Here is a 20,377-nt window from a genome sequence, read left to right as displayed (position 1 = left end):
GCATCTCATTCCGTAGCAGTGAAACACTGTGTGAAAATACTTCATTAAGGAGCAGTTAAAATATATAATTACCAGTAAACCTACCCTAAAATGAACTGGATAAATCGACCTTTTACGACCTGACTGTAATGGACATGACAGTTTGGAATCTAAGGAATATGACAGAAAAGTCACACAACAGCTTTCCGTCATGCGGCAAGCAAAATGAAGAGCATAGTCAGCCGTTTGGAATATCGTGCGCCAAATCTCCAATAAAATTGTGTCCTTTTCCCAAGACCGTAAAAATAGATACACGAAAATATCACCCAAACATTTTCCGATCATGCTTACGTACCAATATCTTTGTATTCCTCGCTGCCACAGTTTCTGAATATTCTGGCATCCAGCCTGCCCTACGGCCTGAATATGACCCCACAACACATGACCAGTGTTTCTGGGTATACAGTTTTTATAGCATCCATCCTACAGTTCGTTCAAAGAGAGTATTACTACAGGTAAGACTTAAGCTTTGATCCCTCTCAAAAGAAACTTGCTTTGCATGATTCGAGAAGCAATATTGTAGCAACCATTTGAAGTCGAATACTAATGAGCGCCCGAATAAAATACTAATAATAAAATCGGCTTTTGAGCCCAAAGGAAATGTCCGCGGTTTTCTATTGTTGTCAAATTCACGTCAATATCTTCGATTTCGTCGAAGCTGTTCGGAAACAGCCGCAACCCTCCACAATGAGTAGCTACATATTAATAACTGTAATGTATTTATTAACAAAGAAAAAGAACAGAATAACAAAAAACTATAATATATAATTAGCATATCAATTTGAACTGGAAATACACAAGGAAAATTGACTCACAGTTAATACAATTCCTAATTAGCGTTGCTCTGAAAATCTAATAGCTTTGTGGACTCGGACATCAAATTTTAACTAAAAAAAATGATATCCATTTTGCCTTGAACTAAGAGGAGGCACTAATTTGACTTCCGCATGAGCTCGTCTGCACAGAGTTTTATAACCACAACCTATTAAGAACAAAGGTGACCACAAACGTACATTTTATAAATATGAGAGAGAGAGAGAGAGAGAGAGAGAGAGAGAGAGAGAGAGAGAGAGAGAGAGAGAGAGAGAGAGAATTTAAAGATCATAAGGCAGTATTCATGTAAATTATGAAACGTTATAGCGGTATGCGTCATGAATTTGCAATTAAGTTCTTAGTACAGAAACAGTAAGTTTTTTGAACAACATAATTAACGGAAGGCAGAGAAATAGCTGTTGGGAGAAAACAATTCCGACAAAACCTTCATAACTCGAAAGGAGAAAAACTGCAACGAACGGACGTCAATATTGGTATCCAACTGCCGAACGCAATTCCTATATTGAGAAATTCTTTTACGAGGTAACTTAATTCCAACAATTTCATTCGGGTTTCCTCCTCCATAATGAGCGTTTTTAATAAAAAGTTAAATATACTCTCAAGAAAATTTTTATCTTGGCTCACTTACATACATATAGAGGGCGCCTTAACATGCTTCGACCGCAAGCAAATCCTAGTGGGCAGTGGCCTATTTGGCCAGGACCCACGGAATGTGAAATGAGTCATACTTGAGGGGAAATATCCGGTGCAAACACTTCCTGGTCACAATCTGCATACATGTTCCGACTTGAAACTTCCAATGACCATTTAAATCATTAACCGGCCAAAGGTTCTTAAGTTACCTTTCGCAACATCACAGCCACGGATCAACGAACTTCCCGTACAGGGTATTCGCCCCCGACCTCATTTCCTCATTCTACCTCGTGTGATGCAACTCACGAGGAGAGGTCGTCCGCGTTAGTTCGTCAACAGGTAAATCGATAAAAAATGTTTGGATACTCATCATCAACTTCCGTATCAAAGAATGAGGTTATAATCGGGGTTCTATCTAGAAAATCATTTGTTCTAAAGGGTCCACAATAATACAAAGTGTAAAAAGTCCGTGTATAATTTCGAAGACTTCACAGAATAGAAATTCATTTTCACACACACACACACATATATATAGTGGTGCCATGAAGGAAAATGGAAAGATCTTTCGGTCTGCACACGGTCCAGATAGAACACGACCCTTCAGTTAAGGTCGTGTAGACCGAAAGGTCTTAGCAATTCTCGTCTTTCCATTTTCCTCCGTGGCATCACCTTTATTTATACATAGCATCACGTTTTATATACTTCGTGATCAAGTTATTCATTCACACATATATATATATATATATATATATATATATATATATATATATATATATATATACACACACACACACACACACACACACACACACACACACACATATATATATATATATATATATATATATATATATATATATATATATATATATATCTGTGCAAGTTCCTCCTTGCATAAATAAAAAGCACAATTATTCACTAGTGAAAAAAAAACTCTTGGAAATTTCATAAAGGATAACCCAAAATAAATTTTACAAATGAAACAAATAAAGGCTTAACAAAACCTAAGCAACTATAAACCTAACGGCAACTAAGGTTCATAATATCTGAAAAATGTATGTCTCTTACATCAATAACGTGACTGAAAAATATACATTCATATTTTGAAAAGAACTTGAAATTGTTTCTCTTTGTAATGATAGCCAAAAAAATCACTATCTATTAGAATTATGTAAGTTTCCAGCACAGATTACACAAGTACGGCTTTGGGGTCTCTTATCTGACAAACGCAACCATTTCATTCTTAAGAAAAGTTGACTAAGACCGTGCTTTCGATTTATTTTAAGTACGACTGGATGAACTCAGCCTTTTTTTTTTAATCTTCTGGAACACAAAAAAATGTTTGTCTTGTTCAGAAAGGCTGAATACAAACCGATAATTAAATATATGTCTGTCATTCCAAGTAAACACAGTAAAAATACGTTTCTTCGTCTTCTAAACAACGTTTTCATGTGTAACAAATAAAATACCCTTAAAATGCATTACGAGAAACTGGTTCACTTTCGGTAATAGGCTATAACACTGATAAAAAGTAAAGAAGTGTTGATTTAGATTTCACAAGTAGCAAACAAACACAAATATTTGAAAGGCGTTTTGGAAAATTAAACGCAAAATATAAGGAGTAATGGACGAGGGACGAGTCTGTAAATGACCATCAGCAGCAACTGTAGACCTCGAACTCTTTTTATAAAGGTCACTGTTCTTGTAATTATCATTACAGGTGATTCAACCACACAGACTTTAAACTGCCATATAAATTTACGAGGAGACTTGTCAAAGAGTGAAGATGTGCGCCATCGGCTCCTTCAATAGAAGAACTGTTTAACTTAATAATTAACGATAACTAAGAACATGAAAGCAGGTATGAAACAAATGTTGAGGGCTTGACGAGTTGGAAAATAGACACATCATTCATCGCGCTAATACGTTCGAGCGTCCCACTTTTACCAATGAATACGTCACACTCAGTTCATCTCAAGAGATGCTTTCAAGCTCCTTTTCCCAAAATGAGCAGAAATCAGACTTGTTAGGATTAACTGAAGTACGCTACGTATCTTTGTCATAGGACGATAGATTACACACACACACATTAATCAAATCTATAAAAATAATTCATAGAGGTCTTTATTTCTAAATGTCATTATTTGCTGGAAGCTGATGTCAGACATTTAGACATCAAGGCCCCTATAAAATAAAATAAAGTCTTGATTTTTTTCATGCACTTTGGATATGATTTAGCTTATACATACATACATATACATACACACGCAATATATATATATATATATATATATATATATATATATATATATATATATATATATGTGTGTGTGTGTGTGTGTGTGTGTGTGTGTGTGTTTGTTTGTTTGTGTGAGTGTGTAACTATTTGTCAATGGTAAATTAAATAACCATTACGGCGACACAAATACAGCCCACGTATTCTTATTTGTTTTAGTATTTCTTATAAATAAATAAACGTACTGGTATGGCACAATCGTACAAATAAACAAGTGTTTACAGACGAAGAAAAAGTCAGATATCATTTGATGAGCATCTGATGGAACACTGAATAACACCTGGAAACCTCCTAGGTGAACGTCAACAGGTATATAAGATATATAAATCATTCCCATGCTAAGTGAGGGTAGTTGTTGCCGGAATAACATGCAATTAACCTTAGAAAGGCAAACGCCGCCCTACCTCCCTCCCTCCTCCTCCAGCAGAACACAAATCTAAAGACAAAACCATCTGGCACCCATTCTATTTCCAATTAGTCGCACCCCTTTTTCCTTCCTAAAAACCATTTATAAATCTTAAACTGGGCATTCATTTCATTTGGTAGTGGTCGTAAGGTTGCTTGGGGCTTCTGGTGGTGACACCTCGACCGTAAAATTCACCTGGCCATGATAACACGAATCGATGGTAAAGCCGAATTTAGGCTTCCACAGCAAGCAAGCCCAATTTTCCCGTCATTTCCAAGGCACCAACATCCCGTGTGTCATTCTTCGTATTCCTTTCACTCTGCTGTGACATGTTTATGGCTTTCTTCGCTTTTACATTCAAAGAAGTCCACTTAATTACTTCTTTGAATTCCAGTCATTCAAATCCTTCTCTATACCTGTTCCCTCGTGCGTTAGTCGTCCTTCCAAACGAATAACTGAGCGGTAGGCAGACAGGAAAAATCTTGCCACTCGCTTTAAACAAGAGCAGTGTGTATAATACCAATATCATGAGGAGAAATACAGATAAAATGTCCAGCGTAATGCACTAGAAAAGAAGCAAACTGGTATATATTCAAAAGACGGATTTACATTTTGTTTGTTTGAAAGTGCTTGTATTCAAATCAGCATAGATAGCAATTCAAAATGCAATTTACATTTTAAGATTATTTTTTTTTATCCAGAGATACTCTCTATGAATGTCTTTCCTTGTGCTTTTACAATTGTTGCTTTTTCCGTGTGCCTTGGTTAACAAATGCTCTAGTAATGGCCTGGTAAATAAAAACGAAAAAACAGAGCAAGGTAAATTCCCTATCTAATTGCCCATTGGAGTAAATGTGATATAAACGTAACCATAATGGGAGAAGAATGATTAACATGAAATCATAAATAAATTTGTTTTAATTCAAGTGATGTCTAAAACACATTCAAGGTTCATACTTGAAGCATTCAAAAGTTTGACAGAAATGCCTGCTTATAAACTTCTATATTATTTACATCATTCGGCTCAAAGCTCACTACCTCTACCATACTACAAGAAACTGAATACAGCATTGCAAACTATTATCAACTCAATCTAAAAATTAAAATACTATCATCCGGTGACACACGAAGTTACCATACCGTTTATAACAAACAGATAAGTATAACCAAGCATTCGTAAAGATTTACAATCGGCACATTTCACAAACTATGTACAACTGAACTTTTGCAAATCCCAAAACAAAGCATAAGTTTCAACTTATCTTTTTTCAAATCTCTAAAATGCAGACATTCTACACAATAAAAGTAGTCTGTTGAAAACATTAACAATGAATACATTTTACCAACCGTAACTAACCCCTAAAGTTTTCCAAAACATTACAGTACCTACATTTCATCAAATATAACTAATCTTTACAAGGTTTTACAATTTACAAGTTTTACCGAAGTATTACTTTAAATAAAATTAAGAGTAAATCAAGAAATACATATGTGATAAAATGTCCAAATATCTATTAAACTACCAAAAGACAGACTTAATGACATTCCAGTTACTGACCTATAGGACTGGTGCAACACATCGTTAAGTGGCAAACTTTATCACCTGCAATCAAGCAAGTGACCATTAACTGGTTTATGAGATAGCATGCAAAAACGCAAGGCAACATACATAAAATGTAAACAAATAAAGCAAAATACAAAACATATAACTAAAATAAATGCTCAAAAAATTCTAAAAATCATTACATTCTTAACCCTGTAAATTAAATCAAATACCGTATTTAAAACCATTCTAAAATCTAATGCCATACTCAAAACCTAAAATCACATTTAAGAACAGTGACCTAAACAGTTTAAATATTCAGACAAATGCATACTACACTTTGAGCATTCACACCATTCACTGAAAACAGGCTACTTTGCTTGAAATTCTCTTAGTAAGATGATTATGTCAAAGGTGAGTTCACTATGCAATAAAACATGTCAAAAACGCATAGGCAACTTATCTGACACACATCACAAACTAGTTACATCCTATTCAACGACTTACTAGTAGTCCTAAATAATTTTCCAAACGGTTATCCAGCATTTGCCAGAGATTCACGCTCCACAAATGATTGCCGATTTACTTTCAACGTTTGTTATTTTATATATATATATATATATATATATATATATATATATATATATATATATATATATATATATATATATATATTATTATATATATATATGTATATATATAATAAAATATACATATATGAGAGAAGGAAGAGAGAGAGATAGTGCATTTTTATACTATGCTTAAGTTTGTCTAGATACTTCATAACATGCAGACTCCACAGACTGATGACAGTTTCTGATTTATGACAAAAACAAGCATTTTTCATATGACTGATGGCTAAAATAAGCTACATAAACAAGCACTTTTCATAATTTGATGATGGATAAAGTCTAAAATATGCCTAATAAGCATTCATTTTTATGCAACAATGATCAATGCCTAGAACATGATACGTCCGACGATGGATAATGTCTTGAAGTCTGCCTACAACTCTCAATGTGGGTTTCGAAACGATGAAAGACAACATGAACGTGAAACTTTCTAGGTTAAAACTTTAAGGTGTCTGCAATACCTGCATATGGAAGGGATCTGTGGTATCCTTCATGAGAAAACCCGTTACTAGGGTTTTTTCAAGCAAACAAATAGCAAGCCCGGACCGTTTATGATTGGAGGATGGACGCTCGCCTTCATTGTACAGCAATATATATAATATTATATATATCTATATATATTATATATATATAATATATATATCTATATATATATATATAATATATATGATATATATATATATATAATATATATCATATATATAAATTATAATATAATACATACATACATACATACATACATACATACATACATACATACACACTACATACATAAAATTTTGCAATACAACAAAGGCGAGCATATCTATGCGTTATTGTCTTGTTCCAAATTTGACTGAAATCCCTTAAAACGTGTCAGAGGAGTTCCGGAGACAAAGTAAAGCGTGACAAACTGACGAAGACAGAAGACGACAAGGTAAGCTTTACGCGCAAACAATCGCCCTTCTTTTATATCTATGCATGTAGGCCTACACCTTTTACCAAGTTTGACAAATTCTTTCAACTGTGCTGGACGAGTTGCCATAACAAGGCAAAGTGTGGCAGCCACAGTGAAGGACACATTGACGGAAATTTCCCTTCATGCACACCTATGCATGACGGTCTGCCGTAGTACCAAGTTTGACTAAAACCCCTTCAATCGTGTAGCAGCAGCTGAAAACAGACAGACAGACAAATGGAAGACAAAATTAGTTTCCCGACTTAGTCAGTAGTGGACTAAACATTCAAATCAAGAGTAGCCTATAGTAGATTCACATCAACCGTGCATTTGACGCCTAGGCCAGTCCCTTACGACGCTCCTGATTGGCTGCTGATAAGCCAATCACAGGACTGGAAACTCTCAGTCTCTCTCGAGAGAGTTCACATAGGCAGGATGTACGCTCCGCCTTTTCTGAGGGATACGTCTTTCAGGAGAGGTGGAACATACATCCTGCCTCTGTGAAATCTCTCGAGACAGAGAGTTTCCAGCCCTGTGATTGGCTTATCAACTGCCAATCAGGAGCGTCGTCAGGGACTGGCCTGGACGTCAAATGCACTGTTGATGTGAATCTGCTATAGCTTTACTCGTGCCAGAATAAACAATAAACAATAAGCATGAATGGTCCACGCTTCGTACTTCATAGCAGTTCTCCTCGGGGGAAGGGAGCCGATTTCAGACCTCCTAGCTTGCCAAGGGTCAAGACTTCTGAACTAAGAAAATGTCATAAAGGTTGAAAATTGCGAGAAGCTGGAGAGATTCCAAAGATCGTATTTTTCAATCACAAATTCGTTCTTTCTGCTACTGCTTGTGTCAATGGTACTGAGAGAAGCGTGGTTTAACATTCCTCAATCCAATTCATACAGCTTAAGCCTTGCAAATTGACTGACGTGACGCTGGTTGGCTTCCTCGCCGCAGTTGACAAGGATACATTTCCAACACTCAGCTTCCAAATAGTGGAATTCATAACGATTTCTATACCTTCGAAGGTTAAATAGCTATTTACCAATAAATAACATCAACCATCATGAATCATTATTCGTGGAAAGCATATGTTAACTTATAAATATACATAAAAAAACACTTGGAAGTGACCCAACTAAACACAATTTGCAGGTAACACGGTCTGTGTACTCTGGGTACTCACCGTACTAGATATACTTCGATTTTCACAAAGTTACGGGCCAGTTGGTTTGCATCCCCGGTAGCTACTGTGTCACTGTACGATACAGCTGGGTCAATTTAAACATCATTTAGTATCCCCGGTTCAAAGATGGACCATACACCAATGCTTTCAAAACTCGGGTTGCGGCATAACCTTTATACCGTGTGCTTGAGTCCTCGGCAGAATTTCCATTTTTACTTTCGGGAACACTGAAGTTCTTCCTTTTTGTGCTAAACTTTTTTTTACAATATTATTATTGTTATTATTATTTTATTAAAAATAATGGCAGAATTCACAAATTGATTTTATACAATATTCTTTCAATTCTCATTATTATTATTATTATTATTATCAGCTCTCACAGGGTTTACCAGAAGATTTCGTTTGTATTCATAACTATTAATTTGTATTTTGTCATTTAAATTATACTTTTACAAGAACTTGATAACCGGATTAAATGTAAAAGTGTTGAAGTTGTTTACATTTTTCTTACGCTGATACCCTATAATTGTGGTTCTCAATCCATGTTGACCAGTTTGCTCTAAATTCCTACGTACTTTCGTTTGGTATATATTCCAGTCGAAAAATTTCTATGGCAAATATTTACGAAAAATCAGATCTACATTTTCCATCTTTATTCTGCCTAAGATTTTTCTATTTGATATTGTACGATGCGCATCAGCATTCAAACTTAATTTGACGTTTATGGACATTTTCCTTAACTTTTCTACATAAAAGTACTTTTATTTTCACTGTTGTTTTCATCTTAGCTTTACCTTACTTTCTATGGTTACGGCTTCTCTTGCCAAAAATAGCCTACACAGTGGACATTTTCTACGTTTAAATTTGAACACATATCAAAAAATAATATGCAGTACACTACCATTCTACTTTAGCATGTAAGCTAAAACATTATGAATTATATAAGAGCTGTATTATTACTATACAAACACACACAAATAAACTGCGTATGTTGTCATCTCTAGAAAACTTCAACTTAAGGAGGAACGGAATAGCCAGAAGACTTGGTAAAGTTGCAGACATTATTAATGTCTCCAGTAATACCACGTCTTGTGGCTATATTGCTCCATCCTTCATATATATATATATATATATATATATATATATATATATATATATATATATATATATATATATATATTATACACATAAATTAGCGTTTTACAAGAGGAATCTATAAATACACTGCCTCCTATGAATAATCATAAATAATTTTTAGAGGCAAGGTTGAGATTTCTCCATTCTCTAACAATGGAATTCTCTCTCAATATATCCAGCGCCACAGGACAAACCCCGTCAGGCAACGAATGTGTCGCTTTCTTTATCTTGTAGTTTAGTGTCAAGTCTGAATTAAAATGTTACCTGTTTGGAAACTGTAAAACAAAAAGAAATATGAAATATAGGTTTTCATTTCTCAGAGGTTGTTGTTGCTGAAGATTAAGCTGGCTTTATGCCAGCACGGGCTCTTGCTCATGGAGGAAGGAGGGAGGGAGGGAGGGAGGGAGGAAGGGAGGGAGGGAGAGAGGGAGGGAGGGAGAGAGATTCAACCCCAGCCAAGTTGTCCAGCTTGTTTATTTATAACTCACTCTTTACAGTTTTGCAGTAACTCCATGATTACATTCCAGGCTCTCCATATTGGTTGAGTAACTTTCCAAAAGCCTCATCAAATTTAACCCAATTCCTGACTTCAAAAGGAGAAGATATTTTGAGAGCAGACGCCAGCAAGCACACTCCCAACTTCACCCTCCTAAAAAATACAAGCTCCCTGAAAGGATTTCGTGGAATCGATCTCCTGGATTAGACATGGTTTATTAGTTGTCAATCCCGACGGCCGCCACATGAAAATACTGACACGGTCACTGGACCCCAAAATAAAGAAAACGCCAAGGCAGTTTGTCTTGAAACATTCACTCCTATGATATAAGTTATCTTGATTCCTCTTATATGGCGAGTTAGATTACGTGATTGTACTCCTTATTTTCTAGAGAAGAGAAGAAGAAGAGAGATAGAGAGAGAGAAGATTGTTTGGTTCTGGTAAACCCGTTGGTATACCCTACACTACATATCCAGCATCCTATCTACTGAAGAGAGAGAGAGAGAGAGAGCGAGATAGAGATAGAGAGAGGAGAGAGAGAGAGAGAGAGAGAGAGAGAGAGATTGTTGGTTCTGGTATAACCCTTTGGTATAACCCACTAACACTAAATATCCCAAGCATCCATATAATACTGAGAGAGAGAGAGAGAGAGAGAGAGAGAGAGAGAGAGAGAGAGAGAGAGAGAGAGAGAGAGAGAGAGAGAGAGAAATTCTGGTTTGATCCACTCACAAATATCCCAAGCACCCATACAATGCTAACAGGCACTAGCATACATTTATTTATTTAATAAGAAGATAGTTTAACCAGACCATTTTACTGATTATCGGCTCTCATAAGGCTAGCTCAAAAAATTAGGTTGACATACCATTTCTGGGCAAGCACTTGGACCAGATAGGTCGTTCGACGTGGAGATGAATGAATGAACATGGAAATGAAAAGAATAAGCTGCACATGCCATATGCTTTTTGGAAACACGCACACAAATACGTTCACTCACGTCTCCGTACATACAAAGAAAAAAATTGCATGTCATGCAAGAAACACACATCGAGGACCTCCGAAATTAAAAAAAAGACGCATGTTCCCGTTCCCTGCACTTCACATTCTGAACCATCACGCACTGATAGTAACACCGACGCCGGTCAATAACAAAACAATATCTGTTCTGTGTGACTTCACTCAATAGAAGAAATATATGCAATCAACGATGTAGATTTCATAAAAAAAAAAAAAAAAAAAAAAAAAAAAAAAAAAAAAAACTTACGAATTATTACGCAAACAGAAAAAAAAAAAAAAAAAAAGTCTTCATCCTTGGTGAAAAACCCTTTATATCTCACACATTCCACAATATCCCAAAGGGGGTCTATCATAATGGAAAAAAAGAGGAACGCAATAAAATGGTTTGAAGATGAGAAATGACACCATACTACCCACTGTTGATCGTAAGATATGAACCTCTGGCGCAGTGATCGTTAGGTTACTAAACCAGATTGTAGATAACGCTGTGAGCCAGCGACATGAAATTAAATTAAGAGAAGTAAATTATTCCTTTAGTTTCTTACTACTCTTAGGATGTAACAAAGGAACTGGATGATCTAACAACGATATAAACAATAACAAATGCTCTCGCATCGGGCCAAGATTCATTAAGTCATCATACCTAACAAAATAAACAAGGGAAAAAATAACAACAACGTCTGATGTCTGTTATTATACAGGAAAGGACTCTACCAAGTCTCAAACGTCATTTCTCTATAAAATGATTTACCTACAAAGGTACAAGTCTTATTAAGTCACAAGGGATTGTACCTGATAAAAGGGACTGATAAGCTCAATGGACTAGAATGGCTCCACACTAATATCTTGAGTCTTGTTTCGGCGTAATTTTGACAATTTTTTAATAACTTCACTTATAATATACATATATATATATATATATATATATATATATATATATATATATATATATATATACATATACACACATATATTATATATATATTATATTATTAATATATAAATATATATATTATATATATATATATATATCTAGATATATAATATATATATACCTACACAATAAATCATATATATACACATATATTACTGAAATATATTCACACACTACCACATTAAATGAGTGAGGCATCTACAGGCTATATGTTCTCTGTATGTAACAATGAAAACATCCACACAGTAATTCACTCCAAATCTAGACTTGCCATCAACCAGCCTGGGGTTAGCCTCTCATACATATGACCCTTATACAAGTAGGCAGAATAAGGATACCTTGTAATATTCGTGGCATAGATACAAGACACAAAACCAAACAAAGAACTGAGCAAGAGCACTTGGCCAGACAGCATACATTTGCCAAATTACAAAATACCCTTTGCAAGAGCCAGACTAGAGTTTGAAGTCTGACTATCTCACTCATTTACAACTTATAAAGAATGTATTCCTTTCCTTGGTGAAAAATGTCAAATCTTCACTGATATCCACCTACCGTAAATCATCTGATATGAATACCAAATACATGCTTCCCCAAACTTTCACAAAAATCTATTCTTTGAGGTATCTTAACACAGGCAAGCAAATACACAACAACCAACAAGGGTGAAAACATGATCTCCAGTCATCTTCAGTGATAAAGGTATTAAATACGTTAAAATTTAGCCAAATAAACAAGCCAAAGAAAGTACACTTGGGGTTCCCTCACGCTGGGAACTCAGGACATGAAGTTATGTCACAAACCAGAAACCACAATTGGAGGCAAAAATATTCCAACTAATTACACAAAACAACTGAAAGGAAGTCTATCAATCAATTCCAACTAGGCAACTCCACAACGATCAATTCCAACTAGGCAACTCCACAAGGAAAATTTGTTAAGCCTCATCAGTTTTATATAAAATATTAATCTGGGTAGTATATAGTAACACCCGGAAGTCCAGTCAATATATCACCTCTTTTACCATTATTTAAGCATTCTAACCAAATTTTTTCATCAGATTTGATAATTCCAGTAACACTGAACTAAACTGATGCATCACCACTTTTCCCAAACAACTAGTGATTAAAAGCAATACTTGGTATATATACAGGTTTAAGCCATGAACAAAAATTATGAGAAAAAATAACTGACAAGTCTACAAAAACACACCAGTCAACTGATTATTAAATGTTTTTATCTGATTTGGAAGAGATGAAATTCAGCAATTCTTATGTAACCAGAATTTTGAATACACTTTAAATACAAGACAAAAAGCAAAATAAGAAACCATGGTAATACACATTAATTTACTAATCTGTAAATTTGTGACACCATTAAAGCAGCAGTCACCTATGCCTGTCCAAAAACCATTTTTTCACATGTGAAAGTTGTGACCACTTCATCCTCAGTACTATTGTTATAAGTAGGATGCCTGCCAAACCTTTGATGCCCTGTGTAAAAAATGGTTCCACTATACTTTTCCCCTTAATGTCAGTACATTACATAACAAAAAAGTGGCATGTATTGTGCACCAATATTTTCAAATTGTGTCACTTGGCAGTGAACTCAAGCTGCACTTTGAGAAGTATGCTGTAAAATTATGCAAATATGTTATTCAAGACATGGCCTATCTATTCACAAAGTTAAGGAACAAAAATGTTACCCATTAAAACAAATGGGACATGAAATTGTACATATAATGAATGTGGAGGCAGGATAGACCAAACAAGTCTCCAAACAATAAAAGATCATCCTTATAGTCACCTACAAAACGGAGGAAAGGAAGGAATAGAGAAAAATTAGGATGAAGAATTCTAAAAGAATGAAACAAATCAAATACCTCTTAAACAACATTACAGTAAAATTAAAACCTCCACCCATAACGTAAAAATGCACAAAAACATGAGAACTACTTGTCCATCAATCTTGGTTAAACAGGTTGCTACTAACAAATCAATTCACTGCAAATTAAGAGCACTACACAGCCCAAAAGAATGAAAAAGTAGTGTATGTTACTATGTCCCACTATCCTTGGCATCACAATGATAAATGAGGCCGTCAAAAGTGCTTTTGAAGTCTAAACCGGTATTGCTATACCAGTGTTATTAAATGAAGAATTTAATTAAACAGCACCTGAAATACTGCACGTTACAATGAAATAATCTTCAGTGACTTAACACCAAAAATACACCTTATAAAGATCACACTTTAATAAAAAAATCCAACTCACTACTAACTTTCATCTTGCTGTACTAGCATACACAGTATACAGGGATCCTGTTGCAGCATACACAGTACACAAGGATCAAATTAAGAACTTTTCAGTTTTATACACTACATAATCAAATGATTCCTTGAATATGTTCAAAATTCTTTACTGTACTAATAATCTCTCAATACACTCATACACATACATTCACACACAAACAGAACTTATATCCAGCTATGATAGCCTTTAAGCTATATGCATACACCAGTTATGTTACAATTCTTGGGCTACATACACATACATGATCAACTTTAATGATCAAGAATAAGATACGTATCTACAAGAAATGGAATAATTAACATACCTACATTAATGTTTACCATCTAAAAAGCAAAAACCATACAGTACAATAGTTTTAATGCTTACTCTAAGAGGCAAACATACCATACAGTAATACTTTTTACCCTTACATATATAAAAAACAAACAAACAGCATACAGTATAATGCTTTTTATTTATGCTTACATAGTATCTAAAAGGCAAACATGTCATACAGTAATATTTTCTATGCCTACATATCTAAGAAGCAAACATGCCATACAGTAATACTTTTTACAACTAGGTACATACCTAATAAGCATACATACTATACAGCAATACTTTTTAGGTCTATTATATCAGAGAAAAGTATAGCCTAGAGAGCTGCTCAAATAATCTCATAAGTATTTAATCATCAATAGGCTAGAAATTCAAACAATTTTCCTTTCTCAGTCTTATGAATAGTTTACATGGCTAAATTGAAGCTTACAATACAATGTATGGACGAAAAAAAAATTATATAAATACTTTTATTTATTTATATATATGTGTGTATATATAAATAATTATCACATCACCGTGATTCATATAGATAATTCGAGCTACAAATGTCCTTTAATATCTAATTCACTCTACCTTGGAATTTATATTTTTTCATATATGTACCGAAGGGGAATTTTTAGTTGATAATAATTTCGTCCCCTCATGGGATCGAACACACACACACACATATATAAATATATATAGATATATCTATATCTATATATCTATCTCTCTCTCTCTCTCTCTCTCTCGCCTATCTCTCTCTCTCTCTCTCTCTCTCTCTCTCTCTCTCTCTAATCTCTATACTATATAATATATATAATATATATATATATACAAAAGAACAATTTCACTTTAAAGGGAATATGCTGACAGATGCCACAATAAGCTATAGGCACAATTCATCTATGGAAAGGTAACATTTGAATACTTAGAAACTGAATGGTACATAACAAGTACACTATGTACAATAGGGTACATAAAATATCTTTTGCTTGGATATATTAATAAAAGTATAAAAAAATATGAAACAATTCACAGTCTTCGTCTTAAGTCATAAACGAAACAGATTTCAATCTAATCATCCATACTGCGCACCTACACCATGCCTTGCTGCATAATGTCTTCTAGCATATAGGTACGTATATAAAGAAAGAAATAGTTCACTGCAGAGGAAATTCATCTAAGTTTTGCATGGTGCCAAAATGACCTAAATATTTTTATTACTTTATTTTTGGTAAAACGTTTTCATGGCAAGTTTTGGCAATTTTAGCATCAGGACTAACATTACACAGACTGATAAATAACTGATAATACTGTACTTTATTTTTAGAAAGATTTTCCTTGCTACTGTGACAAAGCAAAGATAGCTTTTTCTTTGACTAACTGAAACCCCTCATTGCTACTTAAATAGTTTTCCATTTTTGTTCAGCCCATACACATCTAGCCATCCTAGCATGAAGACTGTGCACAGACAATTCAAAGTGAAGTATTGTACTATCACAAAATCAATCTGTAAGCAATGGGTGCTGTGTAATATATATAATAAATATACAAATAATTTTAAAAAATATATGCGTAATAATGATTTATCTAATCCTTTTCGGCTTTTGATAAGGCAAATATTGCAAAATCAAATGTGACCAAACCATCATAAAACAAAATAATAGTCCACTATGAGCAGCAAATTAGTATGTGTACGGGCATATTTACTGAAAAGAATTCCCCCCCTTACAAAATAGTACCATTTAAGAGTAATATTACTACACCATGAGTTGATTTTTATAAAATTATGAAAATCTTATTTACGATCAATATTTTCATATTTTACATCCACTATCTATCGTAATGAAATACATACTTAACTACAAACTCAAGTCACAATTATTTTGTAATTTATGCACAACATGAAAATTGTGCAGTAACTACCTATACATGCAGTGAAACATGTAACTTCGAATTAACCTCGCTCTAATAAGAATTTACCAGCAGTCTTCTTACAGTTGAGAATGAACAAAATCAAGACAGCAACAGCTAGCCAATCAAATTATTTTGATTTTGCTGTGAAAATGTATACAGCACAGGTATTCCAGATAATTATTTGTACTCAATGAATATCATCAATAAACAAAGAGAGGCTTCATAAATACATCTTCATTTAAACTACCATAATACAGGCTTAAAAAATACATCTCCATTTACACAATAATCTAACTTCACCCTACCAGACCAAGAGAGATTCATCCCATGGTGACACCTCACCTTAGGATGCAGGCACAAAATGCTGCAAGGCTACTTGTGCATATCAATCAGCAATACTCATAAGATTCAACAACAGAAACTTTCTTGTTAATACTTTAGTCCTAGTACTATCAATATTTTATCTTCATTCAGTATAGTTTGTATCATCAAATAAAGAGCCCTATAGACATACACAAAACACACATTTCATATACGTAATAACTTACATTAAAACTAGAATGAACACTGCAACATCACTCGTTACAGAAGCTTCAAAACTACATTTGTTGTTTTACTCACATAAGCTTGCCTACACAAATCTAATCTTATTTTTGTTTTAGTTAGTTCAAATAGATTACAGGTATACTGTACTGTATTTTGCTTAAGTTTAGCTAGTTCAAAATATATTACAAGTATACTGTACTGTATTTTGCTTAAGTTGAAAAACCACAGAACCATCATGATTATTATATTTGGTCAGCATTTTTTTTTGAGTATTCAATATAAAAAACTTGCTGATGACCTAATTTTATAAAATGTAGCTAAGCACCGAATCAATCTGATAGAAAGGACAGGTCATTAGCTTCAGTAATGGAAAGTTGGGTTCATTGTAATTATGATGTACCTGCCTGATAAAAATTCATCAACTTAATCGACTTCACACTCCCTTTCAAGTTTTCTTTTTCTATAAGTATAAAATTAAAATGTCCAAAAATAAATCATAAGAACAAACAATGTTTAGTAATGTACAGTACAGGGAGCAAATAAGTTCCAGGCCATCAGTTAATAGCATCTTGGATGATCCTTAATCAGGTGGGGCATAGCACCCTACTTTATCTTAGAATAGGTTAAAATAGGATGTACTTTTGCTACAAAAAATAAAAGACAACATGCAATCAACTAATGACATTCAGTTTCAAAACAGTAGTGTGGCAACTACAGTGATCACCGAAATATTTGGCGCGAAAGGGTCCGTTCCAAATAATTATCAGAAAAACATTTATATCCCTATAGAATGACTTATGATACAACGATTAATTTGGTGCTGAAGGGAAGGTGAGGAGAGACCCTCACTTCCATTTTGTTTTATTCAGATTTCAATTAGTTACCACAGGGCAGATGCGGTGATCAGTTGTGTTGGTCATGTGAGTGGGATACAGACATATGACAGAAAGTGTTGTGGAGTGATGAAGCAGTGTTCAGTGTAACTGGAAACCGATCTAGTAAAATTAAAAGGAGAGAAAAATGCAAAATCCAGCGGCAAACAGGGTTCATGTGACCAACACAACTGATCACTGCGACCGCCCTGTGGTGACCATTTAAAATCTGAACGATGCAAAATGGAATTGATTGTCTTTCCTCACCTCCCCTTGAGTGCCAAATAAATTGTCATATCATAAGCCATTTTATAGGGGTATAAATGTTTTTCTCCTAATTATTTGGAATGGGCCCTTTGCCTTTGGCGCCAAATATTTCGGGGAGCACTGTATGCATAAAAAGTCTACTGTTATCATTTCTAATGTGAGATAATAGACAAGTTAGAGCACGGGATAGTTGAAGAACTGAACTGCTACATAAGAAATCACTTATGGGAGGGGGATAAGTTAGTGGGGAAAAAAAAAAGCAGCCAAGACTCCTTAGGATGTTGGATAAAACCTCAAGTTCCATCTGCATAGCATCACACAATGCTTTATAGGTTATACCCTTAATGGGATGGAAATAGTTTTCTACAATACCCTGTCCCTTAAGAGTGGAACTGCATCCTGCAAAATAACTATATACATAGTATATATGTATATATGTATATATGTATATATGTATATATATATATATATATATATATAATATATATATATATATATATATATATATATATAGCATATATAAGCAGACACAACACATACTACCAAAGAGAATAATATAAATGGTTTTGTAATTATTTTTGAGTCGTGTTTTTCTCAGATTTCTCGGAGTTTTCAGCAAAATGTAATACCACCTTGTAAACTAACCGCTAAAGGGGAAAATAAAAATAAAACTAAATCAAAACCACAAATGTTAGCTTTGTTACCCTTGGAATTTTTATATTTTCAACATGAGCCAGTTATGAGCAATAACAATACTAATGGATGTAGGGTACCAGAAAAAATATACAATTCCAAAACTACGGGTCTACTTGAATGTTAACATACCTGGTGGAGCTGTGCGAATTACACATGGATTGCCGTTGCGCGTGCAGTGATTGATCCAGGCCACAACATCCCGCTGTGTGTAACCAGCCACCTTCTGCCCTTGAATCTCCAAGATAATGGCCCCAGGAGCCAGAGAGGGGCCACCTCGCTGGTACTTGACACTCGGACTAATATCCCCAAGAAATGGAAATTCTCCATTGTCAGAACCTCCTAAGACTGTGATGCCGCCTTCACTCCCTACACACACCACAGCCTCAACCACCTGGTTAGACCAATGGTCAGCTCCCACTGATACAGTTTCGTCACTGTTACTGCTGCCATAACTACCGAATTTCAGTTTGGCCCCGTCACCCCCTCCCCCCTCTCCTTTCTGGCCGCTGGGACTGGCTGGTCTAGCAGCGGGCTGATCTGGACTAGTCTTGAGCATAGTGAACTTAGCCCATTCCACACATTACCTCGATAATGCACAAATTCAAAATGATCGGCCACTGAGCATCTACATAATTAGGCAATGCGAGGCTTAAAAGCCTCTTATTATTATATAAAAAAAAAGTTTGCCAAAAACAAAATTTAGGACCAGGTCTGCGCCAGTTAAAGTCTACGGTAAACCAAGCCTCACCTACGCTTGTTAGGCTGTTAATTAAGGCACAACACAAGGCACTCGGTATACTTTCTCTCAGTATTAATTAAAACTTGTAAAACGTCATTATTTAGGAGCCTCTGTCTACTTCTCGACACATAACACTTCCTAGAAAGACTCACTTTGCAGGAACCAAACTTTTCGACCACTTGTCAAAACGATCAACCTGGACACAACCACTGACAATCACTCGCTGGCTCACTCATTTTTGCCTTAATTCGCCCTCCGTACTTCACAAACACACTATACCATATCCCAATAGGCCTTAAAAAGCGGTATTACTGATCAAACCCTGGCTTCATGCATTAACGTAACGTCTTCGACGAGTATTTAATGACACACTGTTAATGTTTTCAAACTTTTGGTCTTGAGTTCACCTGAGTGACTTGAGGTGCACCCACGATTACACCCACCACAGGGAGTGTTTACTTCACAAGAGTCCGGATTCTTCCTTAACACTCCTTCAAGCGAATCAAAACAATAATCTCAATTCTAGAAGATAATTCATTTCTTTCCTGAATTTAAAATAATGCAAATAATACTCAATTCATTCTCGATGAAACTACACATTACAATATGATTTTCCAAACACCTCCATTTGATATT

General features: G+C 34.8%; 1 protein-coding gene across 1 annotated transcript in view; it reads right to left on the bottom strand.

Moving 5' to 3' along the window:
• The window catches only part of LOC135220771 (uncharacterized), a 657,141-nt gene extending 636,971 nt beyond the window's left edge, over positions 1 to 20,170 (bottom strand). The window contains exon 1 of the mRNA XM_064258238.1: positions 19,132 to 20,170. Coding sequence (XP_064114308.1) covers positions 19,132 to 19,558 — 427 coding nt within the window. The 5' untranslated portion in view covers positions 19,559 to 20,170. The remainder of the gene's footprint in view (positions 1 to 19,131) is intronic.
• Positions 20,171 to 20,377: the final 207 nt, after the last annotated feature.

Source organism: Macrobrachium nipponense, chromosome 2 (assembly GCF_015104395.2).
Source record: "Macrobrachium nipponense isolate FS-2020 chromosome 2, ASM1510439v2, whole genome shotgun sequence".
In the NCBI taxonomy this organism is placed as follows: domain Eukaryota; kingdom Metazoa; phylum Arthropoda; class Malacostraca; order Decapoda; family Palaemonidae; genus Macrobrachium; species Macrobrachium nipponense.
Note: the sequence above shows the minus strand (reverse complement) of the source record. Positions and strands in the feature narration are given on the sequence as shown.